Genomic DNA, 21,635 nt, shown 5'->3' with positions numbered 1-21,635 from the left:
AATTACCAATGTAAATTTGGCTTTTGGAGATGGACTGAGCTGAGCTGAGGCTAACTTGGCTCCTCTCCACTTCATGCGGTAGGTAACAGTAGTTGCCTGTTTGCTAACCAGTATGTTGTCTTTAGCTGACTGACTCATGGGCTTTTGCAATCCTCTGAATAGAGGTTCAGGTTTCAGAGCATCTCCCTCTCTCCGTCAACTTTTTATTCTTTCATTCCTGTCTTTCAGTTTCATGATTGGAATGAGTAAGAGGTATTTTTCTTCATAATGAAATACTGTCTGATTCACGCTGCAGCCACTAGAGTATGTTAAACTGACAATCATATTAGATGTACTGTATAGAGTAAACAAGTTAATAAATAAAACTGTAGCAAAAGAACATTTATTTCTTCAGTGTTTTTAGCCTATCACAATAATCTGGAATTTTCCACTCTTGAAAGACAATAGGACTGACTTCAGTCACATAGAATGCCTAAATGAAAGATGGGTAGCAGGGGTTTCTACATTACAGGTTATGATAAGATTATTAGTGAAACATGGAAACCAGTCCTGGAATTAAGGCTAACTCATTACAATCTGAGAAACAATATCCCATATTTCAAGTGAGATGAATAAAACCATTAGCAAATATGGAGATATTTGCATATTAGATGTACATATTATTTGTTCAATTGCTTAAAAAAACAGTGGTGATTATATAAGAAAAATAAGAACATATAATTTTTGGTATCAACTGGTTCCACTGATGATGCAAATTAAAAAAATTAATACTTTATCCTCATCGTGCAAGTTTTTCTATTTTTGATCCATTTCTATGACTAAAAGATGCTCCTTTTAAATCATATCATTACTAGCAGATATAGCCTATCCTCAGCGAAAATCTAGTGTTGATTGTACAGCCATTGACAGAGACACACATATATCTGAGAAAGATCACCTCAAGTTTGCAGCTGTCAGTAATTAATAGTTTTTCAAGACTAATCAAGAACCATCTGTTGAATTTGCTAATACATTTTAAAATAACCAAGCACAACCAAGCTCTTAATTAAATTTTTTAAGCAAGAGTGGGTAACATGGTCCTGACTGGCAGCTGAACAGGACTTTCAAGTGCCTTGGCAGGCTACAGTTAACCCACACTTTAGTCTTACACTTCTTCAGCATGACACAGTGTTCCTGTGAAAACCCTTTGTGCTACAGTGCTCTCCTCAATGCTCTCCCTCTGAGACAGAAGGGAAGGGGGGAAGCAGGAGCAGGGCAGGTTGGAAAGAAAGGTGCAGAGCCTCACCTTGTCTCCAGCCAGGATCTTGAAGGAAGCCATAACCTGGTCAGCAGTGTCTGTATCTGCTGTTTCCCGGGACATGAAGTCGATGAAGGCCTGGAACGTCACTACTCCAATGCGATTAGGGTCAACGATGCTCATGATGCGGGCAAACTCTGCCTCTCCCTGGAGAACAAGAGAGTCATATAAGCCTAGACATTTTAGGCAGTAATGCTATGAGGGTGGAGAGAAACTGTTCAGCAGCACACCTCACAGCTAGGAAAAAGAAAGCCAAATAGAAATGACTTCAATCTTTTATCTTTTATTAAGATCTTTTATCTTGTATTAGGATCTTTTATTTTTTAGCTGGCTGTTCTGTAAAAATGCTTCCTACTCATTTGTCCTTCAGAAAAAAATATTTTCCGCTGTGCCCTAGGATAACATCCAGCTCCATCTAGCTATAGGATAATGGCTCTATTAGAGAACAGTATCACACAGAATTCAGGGGAAGATGTGAGGTTCTCTATAATATATGTCATGCTAGATGTCTGTGGCAATATTTGAAGATCTGCATTCCTCAAATCCTTTTACTTCTATTTACTAAAGGAGAAATTTTACTGTTCTCTTCAGCTGCTAGAAAAGAATCCACCAGGAGAAACCTCTCCAGGGCTTTCAATAATATCTGGTTCATCTTTACTAGACAGGTTTTGGAAAGAAGGACTTACGTATCTGGAAAGGGCCAGGGAAGAAGCCTTTACAGGAAAGGTCCTACAGAGAAGTTTGCTACAGAAGCCAAAACCCTGCAGTGCAGTTTTCCTTTTTTTTTTTTTTTTTTTAATAAACAGAAGATCATCTATTCTCATCTCTGGGATTCCTTCCTCCCCAGGTAAGGTGGAAGGGAGAACAGAGCTGAGCCTTCTCCTGAGAACAGGCTCTTCCAGTAGATCTAGATCAGTATACCTGCAAGAGCAATATGCACATGAGAGCTTGGGATATATAACCAGATGTTAGTATGGTTTGGCACGCTACTCTAAAAAGTGTCTGTATTTATACTGAGCTGATGAACAAGACAAATGGATACTGCTTTGCCTGACATCAGGAGCAATGGTGCTGAGGGTACAGATGAACCTTTTCACACTATGCTCTTGTCCTGCCCTATGATGAGCCTCAGTCTCTGGTGAATCTCTTAATTACATTTATTGTCTCTCTCAAGGTGCCCCATGTTACTGCTCTGAACACACAGCTACTCTCGTGTGGGAAAAGCTATGGGGAGGATGAGTGGAACTTGAACCTAGTTACATGAACAGGAAGGAGAGATGTGAAACAAATGGCAGGAATGAGAGGAGCAGCATTTGAGTGTATTCAGATATCAGGCTCTGTATACTTCCAGATGAATTCCACTACTACTTAGGGAAGTTATGTATTGCTGTGCAGAGCGCACATGCTAATATGAGAAAGATTATTGTTTTTTTCCATTTGAAGCTATGCAGTTTGATAAATATAATTCTTATTTGAAATACACAGGAATTAGACAGTGATTTCCCATTTTTTCCCTTCAGCTACTGCTGCAAGACAAGAATTTTACATGTACAACTAACACTAGATTTAACTCCATTTCTGATAATGCTGGAAAATAAGGCTGCATTTACCTTGATTCACTACACATTCTCCCTTCCCCTTTGAAGGAAACTACATGAATCACTTTGAACAGGAGCGATAGAGGGCTCTACATTACCATATTGTAACCCATGGAGATAAGGCAGGCTCGGAAATCTTCACAATCCATCATACCAGTCTTCTTCTACAGGGAATGATGCAAAGATGGAAAAAGCCAAGAGAGAAAATGGAGACCGGTACATGGAGAAATGAACCCACAGGAGACATTACAAAGAATGAGTTTGAGGGAGGAGGAGATGGAAGAAGGGATAAATGGGACAATGGAAACAATACAACAARGATAGTTTGTGAAACCATGAAGAAGCAAAGATATTTTTGGAAATGGAATAGTTTACACACAAGGAATATATTGAAGATAAAAAAGAGAAATTAAGATATCAACCAAGACAGATTTAGAGATGGACAAGAAAAGGAGCATTAAGTGACACAGAAGTAAATGGAATAGTTTGAAGACATAAAAGGAATTCTCCCAAGACAAACAATCAGGGAGTTAAGGAGGAGTAGATACCAAAATACATTTAAAGAGAAAGTAGTATAGAAAAGTGATGCATATGTAGTCAAACACAAGAACAGCAATGACAGATGGATTACGACAAACAAGAAAAGAAAGGAAAAAACTGTTATTTCTTCATAGTTTAATATCTGGCTGTGTTCACCACTAGCATTCAGTACCTGTGCATCGTTTCCAATATCGTAACCCAAGCTGATGAGACAGGCTTTGAATTCCTCAGGGCCAAGTGTGCCGGAGTGGTCCTGGTTATGTGGTGTGCCAGGCAGCAGGACATGCAGTGCCAGTGGGGTGATGGTGTGGGGCAGAAGGAAGGGAGACACAGAGGAGATTGAAGGGCAGTGGAAGGACAACAAACAGGTGCACCATGCAGTGGGTGAGAGGAGAGGGAGGGAGAGGAAGAATGACATGCAGATAGAAAGACAGAGAAGAAAAATAAAAAAGTGCACAACGTTAGATACCACAATGACATTTCAGGATGTGCTAAAAATGCTCTTGGAACAGTTGCTTTTCAGAGAGCTCATCACATCTTCAGAGCATTTGAATGACAAAAACAGTTGACGCTTGGAGGCCTCAAGATCTCCGTTTCCCAAGTCAATTTCCCAATTACTTGCGTCACTGCTTGTTATCCATAGTGCCAGAAGCCCTGTGTTTCACTAGTAACACAGAGTGCAGGGAAGCAGGCAGAGGCAGTGGCAAGCATTGCCTTATTCTTCTAGTCAAAGATCCCACCGAAGGAGTGGGCTAGGGCATGTATGTCTGGCAATGCTCCCAAGGAAGCTTAGCYGTCAGAGCATCCCAGGAACAGAAAAGGAAAAAGAGCTGAAGCTCRGGGGAGCAGTGCTCTCGCTGTATTTATGAGACCTGTATATAAGGTAGAGCTTTGACTGGCAAAGCTRTTTGAAGTGTTCAACTCTGAAAACAGCACTGCTGTAGAGCACAGCAGAACTTGGCTCCACAGTTGCTCTTCCCTTCCCTGCTCGTCCCCCGCTCCCCCAGTGTTTGAATGTACCCATAATCATGAACTGTGTACAGGAATCRAGAATCCCCATTTTTCCTAAATTTTAGCTCAGGAGCAGCCCGAAGCACTGCAGAGCCCACATCTGCAGTTACCACCTCTGGCCAGAGAAAGGAAGCTACAGACAGGATTGTGGGACCAATTCCAAGTGACTTTCCTCAAACAATCAACTTCTAAAGCCAGTGTTAAAGCTTCATAACTCAAATTCACAGCTGAAGATGGAGAAGCCATTTTCTCTCTGCATTAAGACTGTTGTGGAGGAAGGGGCAAATGAAGGTCAAAACAGAAAATCTACAGGACTCTCTGGGTCCCTCTGTTAAGAAGCCATGGCTTTGGTTATCTTTGGGCAGCTTGTGAAGGGCTGAAATGGCTGGTGTTCAGCAATCTGAAAGAGTCACCAATATCTGAGAGAGCAGGCTGTAGCCATCTTCTCTGGAGACCTTTCTAACAGTGTGGCTGGTACAGCAAGTGGTGGGAGGAACCTGTGTTTGCAACATTGACTTGGAACCTCTACAGGCTGCTGGTGGATTTCCAGGCAACACTGAAGGGATTGATAATGGAGCCTAGAGAACCAGTCCTGAGATGGTTTCAGGCTCAGGGGACAGCCTCTGCCTCCCTGCGTGACATCCTTGTGACACCCTTGCAATTTGGGTGGTAGAGGAATGCCAGCTGATGGCCTCTCAATGTAGAAGGAAGAGCTGAAGGCAGAGTGGCAAATGAGGGGAGAAGGATTTCCGTTAAAGAAATCTTTTCTTATTGCGCTTGTTAGTGCCTTGGTATGTATTTCCGCAGTGAGGCAAGGCAAGCTTTACTTCATGGCTTATCTACATCATGCAATGCCGTGCTGTGTACAGATCCTCCTGTTTGCTCCATACAAGAGTGATGCTAGTTTCTGCCCCTGCTGAGAGCCTGACACTTCTATAATATTGCTGGGTCTGTGGCTACATCAGGCCCTTCTTCGATACAGGTTTATGCGATGGTAATGGGCAACAGGGGCTCCAAAGGATTTTATAAATCAAAATAATAATCTGCTCTCTGGAAAAGCAGGGGTAAAAAACTTGTTTCCTAAATAAGCGTTCAAACCTTCTCATACCTCAGCTTAGTCAGGAAACTTCACATTTCAGTTATACTTCTTCTCCCAGACTAATATCACTTGGCAGTCTCCACAGGAATGACTGCTCCATAGGAGTGGCACTTTTAAGAATGAAACATCTTCTATTGATCTAATTTTATCACAGTGACCGTTTGTTTTTTACTGCACTGCGCAGCCCAAGTGGAAGCTTGTAGCTTACCAAGCTGCAGTCAGCACCAACTTACCCTGTCAAAATGGTTGAAAGAAGCCCGGAATTCATTCATCTGTTCCTGGCTGATTCCTTTGGCATCACGGGTCAGAATCTGGTTTTCCACTTCATTGATGGTTCTAGCAATTGTTGTTAGCAGCTGCTCCCAACCCACTCGGATATGCTGGAAAAAGAGGACAAGACCAATTTTAAATTAAAAAATAGATCTTCTGCATCTTGGGCCCTTGGATCTAATGTGTTACTTGCTGCAGATTAAATGATCCTGGTGGCCAAGGCAGGAGAAGTCAATTTGCTCAGAAAAGCTTCCTTCTCATCTACAGTGTGAGCCAACAGGATGTTTAAAATCTGGATTTTGACTGAAAAAATATTTAAGAAGCTAATTCCTGCTTGTAAGAAAGTCTTGGTCCTATTGCAAAGTTCCTTTGCCTTGTCAGAGCAGCACACTAGGGGCCTTTAATGCAAATGAGAATCAAACCCAGAATTCCTAGCACACAGTTGGGCAGAAAACACTCCCTACTAGAACCAAGAAAATAAACCACAGTCCTTGGAAGACACTGGTGCATCAGACACATTGCTCCACTGCCTCTGCTGTTGCTTAGTGGAGAGTTGGCCAGAAACCAGAAGGCAGGTTTCAAAGCCTGTCTGTGTTCTGCTGGACTCATGATGAACTCAGACTGATTCCAAGAAACCTCACATTGTCAACAGAAAGGCAGACTCTGATTTTATAAAACTTTTGTTGTATTTTTTTTCTGCCAGGCTTCAGCAGTTCAACACCACCAGCACTCCCCCAGTCTATCTAATCCCAGTTGATAAGCTGCCACAATCAGGTGGCAGGAGAAGTGGGACCAGCCAATTTTTCAAGTAATATTGTTGATCTTATTTAGTTAATTTCTATCATTTATATTTGGGAGCACAGGGGACTGGGTTGGCCTGAAGTATAGCAAGGCAGAAAAGACATTCAGGGACATGTTTTTGCATGCTTAGCCATACTGTCAAGTTCCCTGCTTTCCTGAGAACTGGATTATATTGCCATAGAGCTGGATGTGGCTGATGCTAGCTGGCCACTACAGATCAGGCTGTCTGATCTGTTGGCACTATACACCAGCCGGGAGAAGGCTTCCCAAAACATTTACCTCCATGGTGTAGTTGGTGTGCTTGTTGTCAAAGATAAGCGCCTCCTGGATCTGCTGGTGGTCTCCCTCCAACTGGTCAATCTTTGGTTTGTAATTCACAATGCTTTTCTCATACTGCCGCAAGTGGTTGAGCTGGTCCTCCAGGGTCCCATGCATCTCTATTGAAATACGGCCGATCTCCTGCATTAGCAAAGCCAAACACGTTGGACCCCATTAGAAGGACAAGCCTCAGCATGCCTGGCATTTATTGCAGCTATTTCACCCTAACACAGGATGACACGATTCAAAAGTTTAGCCCTGTCAGGGACAGTTTTAAGGTTCTAAGGAACCTTATATGGTTCTGTATATATATATGGTGCAAAAGTATATAGCTCTCTAAGTCAGTAAATCCCTATCCCTTTCTAGCAGTTGAGGATTTGGCTTGCTACATTACTAGCTTATGGACTGCAGTTTCCTTCTTCTGCATCCTTATATTAGGCCCATCTCATGTGCCACACCCCATTTGGAGACTGTTCAGGGCTCTGCTGAAATTTTTGCTGACACTCTCAGCTCATCTAAGGTAATTGCTCTGTGAGATTTTCCCTTCTAACACCAAGAAATAGACACAAGACGCCTGGTCCAGTAGAACTGTGTCCCCCACCCCCCGCCTTCAGAAGAAGTAACCAAGTGTGAGCCCAGTCAGGTTAGAGCTCTGCAAAGACCAATTCAGAGCACTGCCAATATACTCAGAGGAATAACCTAGTTGGGCTGACAAACATCTTCCCTGATTACTGGTACCATCTGTGCTGCAATTTCATACCTGGAAAATGGATTGTGAGGACAAAACTGTCTTGATCATGTCCTGCCAAGATCATGTGTAGCATAGGAGTGGAACAAATGGCAATCCTCTCTCCCCTACTGATACCGAGGGATAAAAGAAGAAGACCTGACCACCTGCTCTCCAGACAGCTAAGATAGTAGTGGGCTTGGAGGACAGAGAGGGAACAGGCCAGCTTTTCCCTCTTCCTCAGCAAAGAAAGATCTTCCATTAAGTCTCCTTGAAAAGGCTGCTGCTTTTCAACTAATGTTGTGCTTTTTATCATTATAGATTTTGACTTATGGCCCTTTTTCCTGATGCCTTTACTGGTGCTGTCTGACATATAGATGTATTTCCATAATTGTTCACTCCTTTACAGTTCCTGCCATCAATAATAGCTTCATTATTTTCCCATCTCATCAACTCCAGTTACTTTAATTTAAACCTTACCTAAAAAGAAAAGATCTCTCTTAAAAATGTTTCTCTTCTGCTGATGTTTAATCTGTTAGTCGTACTTTTTTTGTCATGCATATCAAGACTATTGCTATTAAAGCAGTTATACAAAATATGCTGCTGTTGTGGGATTTTTAACTTGCTGCATATAAATACAAATCTGTTCAAATAGCAGTGTTCCCCATTTTAAATCAGTTTTTTTCTCTCTGTACTAAAGAGTTAGGGGAAGAAAAGTACATGCACTTGGGTAGCCAATATCAGTCTTGGGGTTCTCCACACTTTATATGAAAGTTTCTCTTGCTGTAAGCTGAAGGAAGAATGACGACCATAGTGGTCAAAAAGACCCGGAGTACCAGTGAAGATCACAAAGGAAAACAGAAAGTTTCAAAATGAGCAAAACACTACCTCCATCTTGGTCTGGATCCAGGGTCCAATGACATTGGCCTGTGCACCAAACTGTTTACGAAGTCGTTCATTTTGCTGCTGGCGAGCATGTTCTTCCATCAAGGCTTGATCCCTTCTGGGAACCAGTTGCCGCACCTACAGCAAAAAGCAACATACAGTGCATTTTATACACAGAAAGGCACATGTATAGTAAATACAAAAATAGAAGCACGGAAGGAAGGGGTGAGCGTATTTACTGCAAATAAGCTGTCATAAGGTTTTGGCCTTGGCGGCAAGGCTCCTGCAATGTGAATCCCATCTGCTGTGGGATGAATGCTGCAGTCTCATCTCAGGCCATGGAAGACCAAAAGAAGCTGCCATCCACTAGCTGGGTTTTTGGTGGTTCATGTTAACGTCCTTGTTCATATCTCTTTATTTTGGTGGTAAGAACCATCAGTATAGTTGGCATGGAGTGTTTAGTTGCTCTTTTAGCATAGAGTAAAGGAAGGCTACTGGCTTGTAGACTTAAAACATCTGAAGGGTGGAATGGTGAAGAAGGATGCTGATTCTTATGCCATACTTGCTTGTCGGGTTAACTGAGGACTGGAAATCCTAGAGCTTTTAATTTAGCAACTTTCACAGTGAAAATAGCAAGCAAAAGGGATCTGACACTTAGGCATTTACATTAAAGATCTCTTCCACTTTCAAGCATATGGTATTCAAGCTGAAAACAAATGACAAATGCGCAAAAGCTTAGCATTAGGCATGAGAGGACAACTGAGAGAAAGCAATCCACTTCCTGGGTCCCAGCAACTGAGCAGCAGCCTTCTCCCTCAGTAACTGCAAGGCTGGAAAGAACTCACGTGTTCCCATTTGCCATTGATCTCCTGTGGGGTAATTGTGGTGTAAGGATTTGTTCCGGCCATGTTGACATGGTATGTCTGGACAATCTTTGAGACTTCATTGTGAATTCCCAGGATGGCCTGTCGCTCCTTGTCGGCATCCGGCAAAGTGGCTTTAAACTGTTCGTGGGCTGTGGTCAAACCCTGCAGAAGGAAGGCAGCAGAAAAAGCAGGGTAAGAAGAGCATTAGTCACTGAAGGGCCTCTGCAGTAAACATATCCCTACAGATGTGACTGCAAATGCTCATATATTCTCAGGATACAAAATAGGCTACTCTAATACACTTTTCAGGTTCTCCCAAGCATCACTACACAGGCAGTTTTAAGTAGTTAAATGAAGTCTTGTTTTCCCTATCTTTGTTTCTGTCCCATGTTGACCAGTGGCAGAGATTATACTCCAAAACATGGTGGAATAATTCCTGCTCATAAATTAGGGTGAGCTAATTCTCCAACAGTGGGAGAAACTGTTCAGTGACAATAATGTGTGTCAGCCCCTCTGTGAAGATCTGACTACTAACATTACTTTATAGCAGTTATATCTCACTAGTCTAAATGGGCCATGTTTTTCTTCTCCTACTAGGAATGTAGTAGTTCTACATCTAAGATGATTCCAGTTGAATATAGGAGTCAGATCTAGTCTTAGATTAGAATCAGGGGAAGGTCTTCAGGCCTACAGCAAACTCACATAGGCAACATGTGCTCCTGCTGCTGAAAACAGCTCCCTCTCCCTCAACACAACTGGCCCTTTCTGTTCCCCTTATTGCTGCRGTGCCTGGACTGTGATCCAAGGACTGATGGTGGGGGCATAGTTGCTGGTAGTTTGTGGACAGCTGTCAAGCCAGTTGGTCCTGGCTCATTTCCCACTGCTTCTACAGGCCTTTAAGGTATTTAATCCCATAAGCCTAGAAGATAAAGACTAGGGAAGCAAACGCAGGGGAAAAGGCAGCAAAGGGAATGGGGGACAGAAAGGCATGTGCAGGGATAAAGGAGGGAACAGTGTAGACAAAAGAGGGAATAAAAGTAAACCACATAAATGACCACTCTCTTATGACATACACGCTGTAACTACTTTTGTAAAATTGCTTCCTTACATGGTGACTCACTATTTTGCAGCTGCTGCAGTGGCCATAGAGATGTAATGCAAGTCGAGGGGGCTGGGAAAGATACTGCAAACAGTCACAAATAGATGATGCAAATGTTTATAAATGATGTTCATATTTGGTCTGTGTTATGAAAAAATTAACGAACCCTTTTTGCAGGAAGGAAGGGAGGAAGTAGCAAGCAGCAGCTCAGTAATAGAGCTCATACCAGGAGAGGGCTATTTCACTGCCTCTCCTCCCCCTCGGCTGCCTTGTGTCCCCCACTGATATCCCATTCACTGCTTCATGGATGGCCATGCTGCTTTCTGCCTCTCCTGCAAAGAGCTGACCAGGTATTGACAAACTCTGATGAAGTCCTCAAAGAGCACAATATCAGGAGGAAATTATGGCAATAGTACAGGAGCTGGTAAGGCTGGTTCTTCATCTCAGCTAGCCGAATCTAAATGAATACTTGGATCTTTTCATGAGCCCATTAAGCAGGAGAAATAGAAATCCCCACTGGCACCCAGGGAAGGGTAATTTATGCCCTCAAAGATTTGAAAATTACCTGTAGATACCTCAAGGTCTTTTCATAACACCCTTTCAAAGGCAGGAAAACTGAGATTAGCGTCTCAGTTTTTGCCTGTTGGAAGCAAGGAAGCCTTTGGCTTCAAATGGCAATCCACCAGCAAAGTAGAGAATCCTGATTTCTCCCATGCTCAGCACTGAAATGCAGCTGGCAGCTCAATGACTGCCCTCATGGGGCATCACATCATATAGGACCAAATGATCAGGACATGATGTTGCATGGGACAACTGCCTTGCAGAACCTGAGAGCAGCGTTAAGCCTTGCTCATTCGGATTAAGAAAAATCCCAGACCCTGAAAGATCCTCTCAGCTTTCAGGGTTTCATGAGTAAGACTCTGCAGTCACACTGAAAATTCACATTCGGTTCTCTGTACCCAGGTAGGATGGCGTGAGCACATCTCACTTCTATTCAGATCCAGGTTTTTGGAAGAAATCAACAAAAAACATACTTCTTCTGTTTCTCTTGCTAAGGCTCACTTGCAAGAGCAGAAGCACCAACACATGACCTACAAACTTGGCACCGCTAGGAATCCAAAAGACACTGACCTCTCTCTACCCCAGTCCCCACAGTGTGGACTGCTCTGTACCTGGATCTCCTCAATGGTGTGAACAATGAATGTGTCCTGAAGATCCTCCATGGCCCCTTCCATCCAGTTATTGAAAGGGGCAGCTCGTTTGGCATATTCCAGGTACAATTGATCAATTGTTTCCAGTAGCTTCTCTGTCCTCTGGGCATGCCCAAAAAAGAAAGAAAAACAGGAAAAATATTTAGAGAAGAGTCCTCACACAGATACGTGGGTTGTCTGAGCTGCTCCCTCCTATCAGACTTCCCCTGTGCTCCCAGAAGGGCACTACAGTAAAAGTCTCTCTGCAATTAAGAGATTACATGTAGGATTTCCCTCTCTTCGAGGGAAAAATCTGAGGTCCTTTAGAATGAAACAAAACAAGGACAGTCTTTTCACACAGAAAAAAATTACAAAACACAAAAAAGTGGAAGAAATTCAATAGCTTGAGCAAATGAATGTTACCATAACTAGGCTGGAAGGGTAGAGGCRGACTGAATATACTGAAATATAGCCCTGGTTTACAGTCTGGGATATTCTAGGAGTGGACAAAAGAGTTGGATGTTCTTGCCTACTGCAGCTTGCTTCCTGCAAATGACCTGCCAATGTACTCCCAAAGGTCCAACCAGTAACACGTCTCACCTCCAAGGCTTCTCTACGTTTCTGGGTTAAGGCACCCAGATTATCCCACTGATCACAGATCTTCTGGCACCTGGCGTTGACACTTGGTGAATCGTAATAGTCCAGCTCACTGTGATAGGTGGGGGGAAAACAAAGGACAAAAAGTCAAATAAAGACCTTTTGGAGAAGAGAAATCCATTAGGAATTCTTCATCAGCCCTGAGGACAGAAGCAGACAAAGCGCTCACGCTCTCTGAGAGGAAAGTGAGCCAGGAAAACTTCAGTGTCTAGCTTTGGAGACACTGTATGTTAAAGCACATCAAACAACACAGAACAGGAAGAAAAACAACCACCACCCATGGCCTCTTTACAAACAGTTGTGCTGGCTGCCTGAAGGGAATAGTTGGGCACTGGGGGAAGGGAGTAGAGACTTCTGCTCAAGCTGGAAATCAGCAGACTGTGAGCAGAGCAGTATGCCCCTGTATTCTGCTTGAGAACATCACTCAGGCTAACTACCTGGATCTTGTACCTCAGGAAAATGAGCAGCAAGGGTTTCATTATGAATGCAAAGAAACCACCTAAGATTGTTCTAAGAGTTGCAGAGTACAGGTGGCAACCTTTGGGTGGTGAGGGATAGCATAAGTGCACAATCCATTCCTTTATTAGACCAGTCATGGAATTACAGTGTAGGTTTCTCTCCTGTATCCCTGATAGAGAGTGCTTTGCCTGGGATGTCTACAGCACAACACTCATGAAAGAAGGGCTGGTAAGAGTATGGCTAAGAAAAGGAGTGCATGGGGTAAATTGAAACTAGGAGTCTTATATTTGTGCTCTTGGTTCTGCATGTGGTCAAAGAGGGAGAAAACTGCAGGCAGAGAGAGACAAGCCAGGCTGGGAGGTGTCAACCTTGAAGGGGAAGGTGGAATAACTTGCTGGGCTACTGAGTGACTCTGGGCAATTTGATGAGCATTTCTAGTGCAGGTTTAAACAGTTTTGTCCTGTCTCTCCCAGTCCCATTTCTTCCCACCACTGTATTGCCCTCCTCAAGTGTGTGGGCACAACTGTTGGTGGAGTCTCGTGGTAAACTAGTCAGGAAACTGATTTGGGCTAAAAATAACCTTTTTCTTAGCTGGATTTTTAATCCAGATCAGTCCCTTGATCTACTTTGCTGCAGAGCCAGCACTGCTGCTGAAAGAACTGCTTCTGAAAGTGCAGTCTGTAACGCACCCATGCTGGACCACCGGCCCCGGGGATCAAACGTGCCCAGTCCCAGGGACCAAACGTGCCTGGCCCCTGAACATGCCTGCCATGGTCAGCCCCAGCGGCTTCCTCCAGATCCTTGTCATCTCCCTGGCAGTGAATCTGTGGTGGAGAGAAGAGCTCAGCAGCCCTGTCTTTTCAGGACATGGGCTCTTTGCTGAGATAGAGGATGGCTTTTGGGAAGTTGGCAGAGCCTTCTGTTCTCACCACCTTGAACGAAATCACCTCTCCCCTAGCCTAGGGCCCAGCCTTCCCTGTTGCTATTAGAGCTGCAGCTGTTTTGGCTAGCATGTAGCACGTGCTCTAAAAGTGGCAGGTCAGCTAATGCTTGCTGACGAACCAGCCCTGGTTTTAATCTTACTGAGATGAAGGATCACCTTGAACCCTCCTCCAGCTCCAAGGTCAATCCTCCAGTGGACAAGAGAGCAATTCTGTAAATCTGTGCTGGTAAAGGAGATAATAATCTTGATCCAATAATCCTGATTTTTTAATGAAAAACAGTCCTGCAGCCTGAGATCTTAGCCCAGGCACTGTATCTGGCTTAAGATAGGCCAATATGAATTTTTTTTCTTTAAAAATAGGAAACACAGTCAAAGCCAAGTTCTTCAGACTGGTTTTGCCAAGTAACACGCAAGGCTTCAAAATCCCTCTCCACACGCTGTAGTGGCCAGCCCTTTACCTGCCTCCTAGTCCTAGCAACCAGTCTCCCGCACTGATGAGACTCCATTTCTTCTGGTAACCCCTGTGTCACTCCTCACTCCCGGAAATGGAGCTGGGTGCAGATTTCCAAGCAGGGAGGAAGCAGGGAGGGAACTGACTCACTGTGAGGACCTCCTGGCACTAGTGCCTGACCAGAGTCCAGATGGCGCAGGACTCCTGCAGCAAAAGGCCTGAGGTTGCAGCAGAGGCCACAGAGAGCTAAAACCACTGAAGACTTTTTCACTGCCAGAATAAGCAGGACTTGATCTATAAAAGAGAGTGAACTGGGGGCCTCTGGAGTGTCTGCTAACCTCCATTGTTTCCTCCTGTTCCTGGAAAAGTATGACAGCGTTACAACTCTGAAACCTAGCAGAGGCCAGAGGAGGGTCAAACTCTTTAAGAAGGGTTCACAGCAGCACAGTGAGCTGGAAGATAGAAACTTGGCTTGAGAATACAGTTCTTCCTCCCCTTTGTCTGTACCCACGATTCACTTGTTTTCTGGCCTGCTCTTCTGGTGTGCCCGGATACTGGAGAGCAGTATCCTAGATACTGTTTGGAAACACTGGGACTTCCCAACATTTTTGCATGGCGATGGATTTACAGCTCTCCAGAGGGTAGATTAAGCTGATTAAGCCCCCCCCCCCGGCCCTGAGGATCAGACGTGCGCTGGGGTGCCGTACTTCAGCTCTTGTGCAATAGCAGCAATCTGTTCTACGCGGTCTTGGTGCGCAGCCAGGTCGCTCTCAAAGGCCTCGTGTTTCTTCAGCAGAGCCTTTATCTCCGAGAGTGTAGCAATTTCATAATCCTTCTGCTGCAACATCACTTCTTTACCTGGGGAGGGAGCCAAAGGACAGATGAATGAAGGACAGGCCCAAGCACCTCAGAGGCAGTTCCCCCAAACCAGGGCAGCCCTGGAGACCTTCCAAAGTGCACCTGCCTTGCTCCAAACACCCCACCTGAGGCTTGCCCCGATGCATGCTGGCCTAGAGATGCACAATCCTCACTTTGAAAACACTGAGTGCGAGTTTGCCTGTAAGAACAGAGACAGGCAAATAGTGCAGCCCAAACCAGTGCTGTCACAGTTTATATTGGACTCCTCTCAGCATGTGCAAACTGGGCTATGCTGGTCCTGTAAATGCCACCTGCAGCATTTACTGTACAGGAAATTAACATTGGCAGCAGCAATCCTAGTTGCTTTCCTCCTCTCTGTAGYTCTCCTCTACCCTTGCGGTTTTTCCTTTGCCTCAGTTAGGAAATGTCGATGTTGAAGACGATGTAGCAGAACAGAGATCAAGCTGATTTTCATTATTTCCTAATAAAATAAAAAATCAGCCTAGCACTCTTGAGAGAAAAATCTGATAGAATGATCCATGTATGATTCATCTCTTCCTCCCTAGATAAATGACTACATAAAGCATGGTTTTGGGGCAATAGGAAGCATGTAGGTTGGCATTTACCATCTGTCCAGGACTCATGAATAGATGCCTTCTGCCGAAACTTCTCCGCCAGGTGGTCCAGCCTCTCTAGCCTCCGGATCTCGTTCAACAACCACTCCTCATAGCCCTTCTCAGCCTGCTCTAGGCCTCCCCAGGCATTGTTTATGTCCTGGAGACAGCAGCATGAGAAGAAAAGGCACGTTAGAAGATGGGGAAAGGTGTTTTTCAGCTTTTGATTCAGTGGGCTCCAGTTGGTTGGAGAGATTTAGCGTGGGCCTTTGATCTCACATAGTTGTGCAGACGAGTCAGGAACAAAAAGTTCCAGATTTAACATAGGCATGCCTAGCAGTATCAGGATACACCTCCCTGCATGAGAGTGCCTCTTTGAACACTTCCCCATGTGAAACTTGACAAAACCCAACCATTTTTGAATGAAAAAGAATTAGAGGTACCCAAACATCTCCTCGTAAAGGCATGTAATTTGTGAAGAGCCTCAGAACCTAGTTTAGATACAGGAGATCTATAAGACCCTCTGGACTTACTGAACTATATTCTGTAGTGTTTTTCCCTTCAGAGTGGCTCACACTGAAGGTAGGCATGCTCTGCCCACCCATGGGCTTTTTTTAGACACAGTTGGGGGATATATGCTTAGTCACCCCCACTCACTGAGACCATTTTCCCTTCTGAAGGCATGAAGGCTGGCCTGTTGCTGAGCCGCAGCTTGGTCTGCAAGGTGTTGAAATTGATCTCAAGTTGGCACTTCTCCTGGACTTTGGGGGGCTTGTGCAGGCGGCGGTAGTCCCGGAAGTCCTCCAGTTTCTGCTGCATGGCTTGCATGGTGTTCTCTGGTGCCCGGTTCTCCAGCCAGGGGATGGTGCGACGGATCCACTCCAGCAGCTGGAAAGAGCAATGACAAGAAGCCTTGAATTGAAACTGTGTTAAAACTACAGGTGTTGTTCTGATCTTATTAGGGACTGTTTACTTTATGTTAGCTGTCAGCAGGATTCTGCCAACAGCAGGGCTTGTAAAGAAAAGCTTGCACGCTTTTTGGGGAGAATGTTTTAGTGGCATATGCATATTTTTTTCCTCATTTATTGCTAACTTCCATTCCTTCCTGATCCAATTCCTGAGTCCTGCCAAGAAGTTTACCAATTGTATTGGTATAAAATTTGTAGGAAGGATGCTATGAAGTTGTACAGTCCTGAGCAATGCAAGTTGAAACAGTTTGCTTTTTCCTTTAATTTCAGTACTTCTGGAGCTGCTTTTAATAAACTATAGAAAATCAAAGCTACTCCATGGGAGATTTGTTTTAAAGCAGATTATATTTGCCTTCAGATATAGTTCAATAATTCATTTTTCTCCAGCTAGAAGGGGAAAAAAGGAATTTTCCAGGCAAACATGGGCCAATAACACTCCCCAGGATTAGCTATCAGGGTCTGGGTTTAAATGCAACTCCTTTCCACATAACACCACCCAGAAACCAACAGCACCATGGACACCTACATCACTGGCCAGTTTTTCATAGTCTTCCATGAGCTGTTCATTTTCTTGGTTGACTGCCAACACCTTGCAGATACGATTTGCTGCTGTCTCCGCCTGCCGAAAGAAGAAAAACAGAAGAGGGGAAAAGTGTGAAAAAAACATAAACCAAAGCTTGTGGCTTAGTCTCCTGCTACATACCTGTGGTAAAGTCTCCTAACCTTGGCTCTAGCAGCCTGTCTCTGCTCCAGCATGCCTGCCCTGACCTGTTTGTTTTCCATCTGACCTTCTATAACAACTTACTTTTCCCTTCTCAGGTGAATACCCTCCTTCAGATACTGTGAGCTTTACTGATCCCAGCCCTAGCTGCTGAGAGACAACCACATTTCTATGCCTTTTCTGAAGCTGTTCCTATGAGAAGGCCCTGTTATTTGCTTCTTACCAGAAGGACCCCAGCTGCCTCTTAAAAAGGCAGGGAGTTTCTGCCATTGTTTCCACCCCACTCACCAGTGTTAAGAGCTAAAATGCCAGTAACTGAGTGGTGTCAAACTGATGAGACTTTCTATATGCTTTTACCCATAGGAAAGCACTTCCTAAAGACAGTTAATCCATATACTGGACTTTGGCTAATTTCTAATTTAATTTTGAAGATAAAATGGTAGATACTTTTGTTAACCTCAAAATCTGCTCAGCAGATCTGTCTTCCAGCATTCCCTCTATTTCTGACACCCATCGTGGGGCCACCTCCTCTAATACCTTGCTGCATGATACCTACCATGTATTCAGCTATTCATGGCCCAGTTGAGAATAAGATTTTCTTTTTGCTTTCTGGGTAAACTTTCTGCTTTTTCTTCCAAATAAAATCTCACAAGGAAGGGCCTGCTGTTATTTAGGACTTTTTCCGTTTTTTCCATTGTGGGACCACAACCTGGCTGTCTGCAGGGAGCTGGACATGTTAAAATATGAATTTGGAACAGAGCAAGGATTAGAAAAATCCCTGCTACAAACTCAGGAACAGTCTGCCCCAGAGTGCCCTGAAGGAGCTTGACATGGGGAACATACAGCAGGCCAATCCCTGCACAGCATGTATCTGTGGTTCTGCACCGCTCCTGTTATCATCATCATTATGGCAGATGTCATGCAACAAGGCCTTGGTGGATGTGGCCCTGTGATGGGTGCCAGGGGATCGTCCAGCACCCTCTCACCACATTACAGTTATTGCCCTGGTGCCTGGGGAAGGTACTAGAAATAGCCATAGGTCCCCTACGGAGTTTTCTCCGCTTTACTCGTTCACACAGGCTAAGTGGAGAAGAAGCAGAGAGGGCACATGCCAGCACTGCAACAGTCCAGTTGCGAATGCTGTCTGCCTCACAACTATATGCGGGACTGACACTAAAAGAAGTTTTACGTGTGATTTTAGAGCTGTGTGGAACTTCCTTTTTAATAAGCTTATAGCTGGCAAGTTCCAACCTATTTTAACAGGCCTTTTATTATCTGTTTATTCAATCTCCAAGGCCATTTGAGAAAAATCCTCTAGATATTGCAGCTGATCTGAGGCAGCAAGAATAGCAATAAAGTCATAGGCTCCACAGTGACATATGGATTGCTAAGGTCCCAAGGGAAGTGGTGATCTTAGTCATTTGTAAGAAACTCTAAAAATGTATATTCAGTCACCTGTCCCTTTGCTAAAATGGGCCAGCTAGTAGATACATAGATATTAACTAATTAAAAACACAGAGGGCTCTGCAGAGGAGAAAGTGCCATTTCAAAAAAAAAAAAAAAAAAAAACAGTAAAAAGTGCAAAGGATGGTTATATTTAAGAAATCTCATATTCTGATCTGTTTTTAACAAAAGTTTGTACTTTAACAGACTGGTTTTTGGCATCCATAGAAAACTTTGCAGACACGGGACCAAATAGTATATTAATACGACATTCCCAGAGCCCTACCATGATGTGTCTAGTGGCTACAGGGAACTGATAGTACCAAACGTATCTCAGACTTCACAGGACAGGTGATCCCTGCACATGCTTAATTCTCTCTGCTTTTTACTCCCCAGGAGCTCACTGCAGCAGTAGGGACCCCATTTCGCAAGGGTGTATTTATATGTATCTGATGACAGATTTCCTCCAGCTGCCCAGGTTTTTCAATCTGTGTGTATGTGTTTTTAACATCTGTCCAAATACAAAAGCCTCCAGAATGGCAGCAATTATGATTATTTGTATTATCCTAATGATTGAAGTGTAGAAGCCAGTCTTCTTTCTCTCCTGCACCACTGCTTGCTCCTTTATTGCTCTTGCCTACTCCAGATTGCTCTATGTAACTCTATGCTGCAAAAGCAGCAGAAATGAAACTGGGGCCACTATTGTCATGAGCAACATGTTCTACTGACTTGCTCAGAGCAGGGTAGGACAAAATCATCCCAATGCTTTTGGGTGATCTCCATGAATACCTCCCACACTGCTACTAATGAGCAGACCTGTGGTGATGACAACCTCAGTGAAACACTTTCAGGCAAAAGAAAAGTTGCACACTAAGACATTTATATGAGGCCAAGGCAGCTCTCCGTACACCTTCATCAACAGACTGGGAAAAAACATTTTGGCTTCCCCCCCACTGCTGAAGGCAATGATGCATTTATGATGCTCTAGCTGGCTCCAAACAAGCCAGGATGCTCACAAGGCACAGAGCAGCACTGAGATGATGTACCATCCTGGGGCCTGGAAGCTGCATACCTCTACTCTCAGAGCACTGGTATGAACTGATTAGCTTCAGTGCAGCATGGCACTGACACATTATACTACTTGCAGTCAGAGACAGCACGGGGAGGGTGAGCCCACTCTGCTTTCAAGGCTTTCTGCTTGACACAGCACTGCTGCATGATATGCACATGCCATTTGGTGGTCTCAGAATGGAAGTGTGAATAGCCGAAGTAGCAGTGATTTCGCTGCCTTTTGCCTTTTCTGTACTTCTCAATCCTGACTTGGTCTGCTTAGGGTGGAAGGGGAACTGTATCTGTAGCTCATGGATCCAGGTCTCTTTGCTGAGGAGGATGACAAAGGAACGTATTCCCATGGTGTGGGTGCCTGCCTGTTGCTGCCCTCTGGCCTCAGAGCACCAGCCCAGAACATTGTACATCAAACATCTTTTAATAAAATGGTAAAACGTTAGTTAGAAACTTTCATCCCAAAATCAAGTTTTCAAAATATTAAGCCAACCAGTAGTAAACCACCATGCAATTAGTGTGAAAGTCAGAAGCGGTTAGAAAACAAGCAAACCAACCAAAGCAAGTATACCTACAAACAAATATATATATATATATATATATATATATATATAAATGGCATAAAGGAAAAGCAGCCATCCACACACACACATCATGTCAGACTGGGGCCCCTGTACCTTCAAAGGCTCAGTATAAGACAGTGAAAGAAGCAGAAAGCGGCTCATGGGACTTCCCCTTCAGGGCTGGTGGCAGTAATGAAAAATCTGAATGAAAAATGGAGTGATATCATAGTAAGTTACCTAACCACGCACAAGGCGGCAGCGCCACAAGAAATTCAGGGCTGGGGCTGGCGCTTGCCCTCAGTAATCACTGCATTTTCCCAGGGGTTTGAACCTGTATCACTCAAGAGCTGGCTAATGTACAGCAGGGGCTGGAGCAGCTCCACAAAGAAGCTGTGCTCCTCCTGCCACATCACAGGTGAGTTGCTGGCCCATCAAGCCTGTTGACAATCTAATAAACGATTAAATCTTTAATCCTCCCTATAAGCCAGTTAGAGTACATGGGATTGCAGCTTTAATAACTAAGAAGCTCAGTATCTAGGTCTTGCTCTAGTTACTTGGTTCAGGTCCTGAAGCAGTAAAAAATTGCTTTCAGTTCTCCTAGCAGTCCTAGCATCCACCTAAACTGCTGATGAGGGCATGGGACCTGCTAAGCAGGTTTGCAAAGGGTGGAATGGGCCCAGAGAGAAGAGGAGCGGACTGGCAAGGGCAAGGCTGCTCCTCCAGCATGGCCAGAACCCTGATCACATTCGCAGTTTGCTGTTTCCTTAATCTGGAGATTTTCAGGTTAAACAGACAGCATGGAGCAGTCCCTAAGGAGCACCTGGCAAACAGCAGGCCTTATCACTGGGCTGGCATGAGTTCTGAGACTGCAGTCTTCCTAGGCAAGTATCAGCTGGCTGAAGCTTGCAGCCTGGTCTTAAGGGTTTTGAACTATTTACAAAGCAGTATCCTACTGGAGAAGTCATGATGATACAAATTATTCCAAATGGAGAGATCTACTGCACTGCTGTGGGACATATTCTAAGTTCCCTGGAAACCAGACAGCATCACCTAATTTATATGAAACAGGACTGGGAACAAAATGCAGCATTCCACCTTGAGCTAAAGAGCTGCTCCCTGGAATCTACTGCCTGTATTCGCCCTCTGAAAGCCAACATCAGCATGGTATCTACACCAATGCTGCTACCATTAGCAT

At 44.2% G+C, this 21,635-nt stretch overlaps 1 protein-coding gene across 7 annotated transcripts in view; it reads right to left on the bottom strand.

The window, feature by feature from the left end:
• The window catches only part of ACTN1 (actinin alpha 1), a 54,619-nt gene that overhangs the window by 1,449 nt on the left and 31,535 nt on the right, over nt 1-21,635 (bottom strand). For 3 of the 7 annotated variants that reach the window (XM_026060937.1, XM_026060938.1, XM_026060944.1), the window contains exons 9-21: nt 17,178-17,270; nt 16,341-16,571; nt 15,696-15,843; nt 14,919-15,069; nt 12,302-12,410; nt 11,684-11,824; nt 9,392-9,574; nt 8,550-8,684; nt 6,896-7,075; nt 5,779-5,925; nt 3,608-3,688; nt 2,994-3,059; nt 1,286-1,444 (exon numbers count right to left, since the gene is read on the bottom strand). In XM_026060937.1, coding sequence (XP_025916722.1) covers nt 1,286-1,444; nt 2,994-3,059; nt 3,608-3,688; nt 5,779-5,925; nt 6,896-7,075; nt 8,550-8,684; nt 9,392-9,574; nt 11,684-11,824; nt 12,302-12,410; nt 14,919-15,069; nt 15,696-15,843; nt 16,341-16,571; nt 17,178-17,270 — 1,824 coding nt within the window. The remainder of the gene's footprint in view (nt 1-1,285; nt 1,445-2,993; nt 3,060-3,607; nt 3,689-5,778; nt 5,926-6,895; nt 7,076-8,549; nt 8,685-9,391; nt 9,575-11,683; nt 11,825-12,301; nt 12,411-14,918; nt 15,070-15,695; nt 15,844-16,340; nt 16,572-17,177; nt 17,271-21,635) is intronic. The other 4 variants (XM_026060940.1, XM_026060939.1, XM_026060941.1 and 1 more) reach the window with 2 other exon arrangements.

This window comes from Apteryx rowi, unplaced genomic scaffold (genome assembly GCF_003343035.1).
Source record: "Apteryx rowi isolate R43461 unplaced genomic scaffold, aptRow1 scaffold_173, whole genome shotgun sequence".
Lineage (NCBI taxonomy): Eukaryota > Metazoa > Chordata > Aves > Apterygiformes > Apterygidae > Apteryx > Apteryx rowi.
The sequence above is the reverse complement of the archived record's forward strand: the minus strand, read 5'-3'. Positions and strand labels throughout refer to the sequence as shown.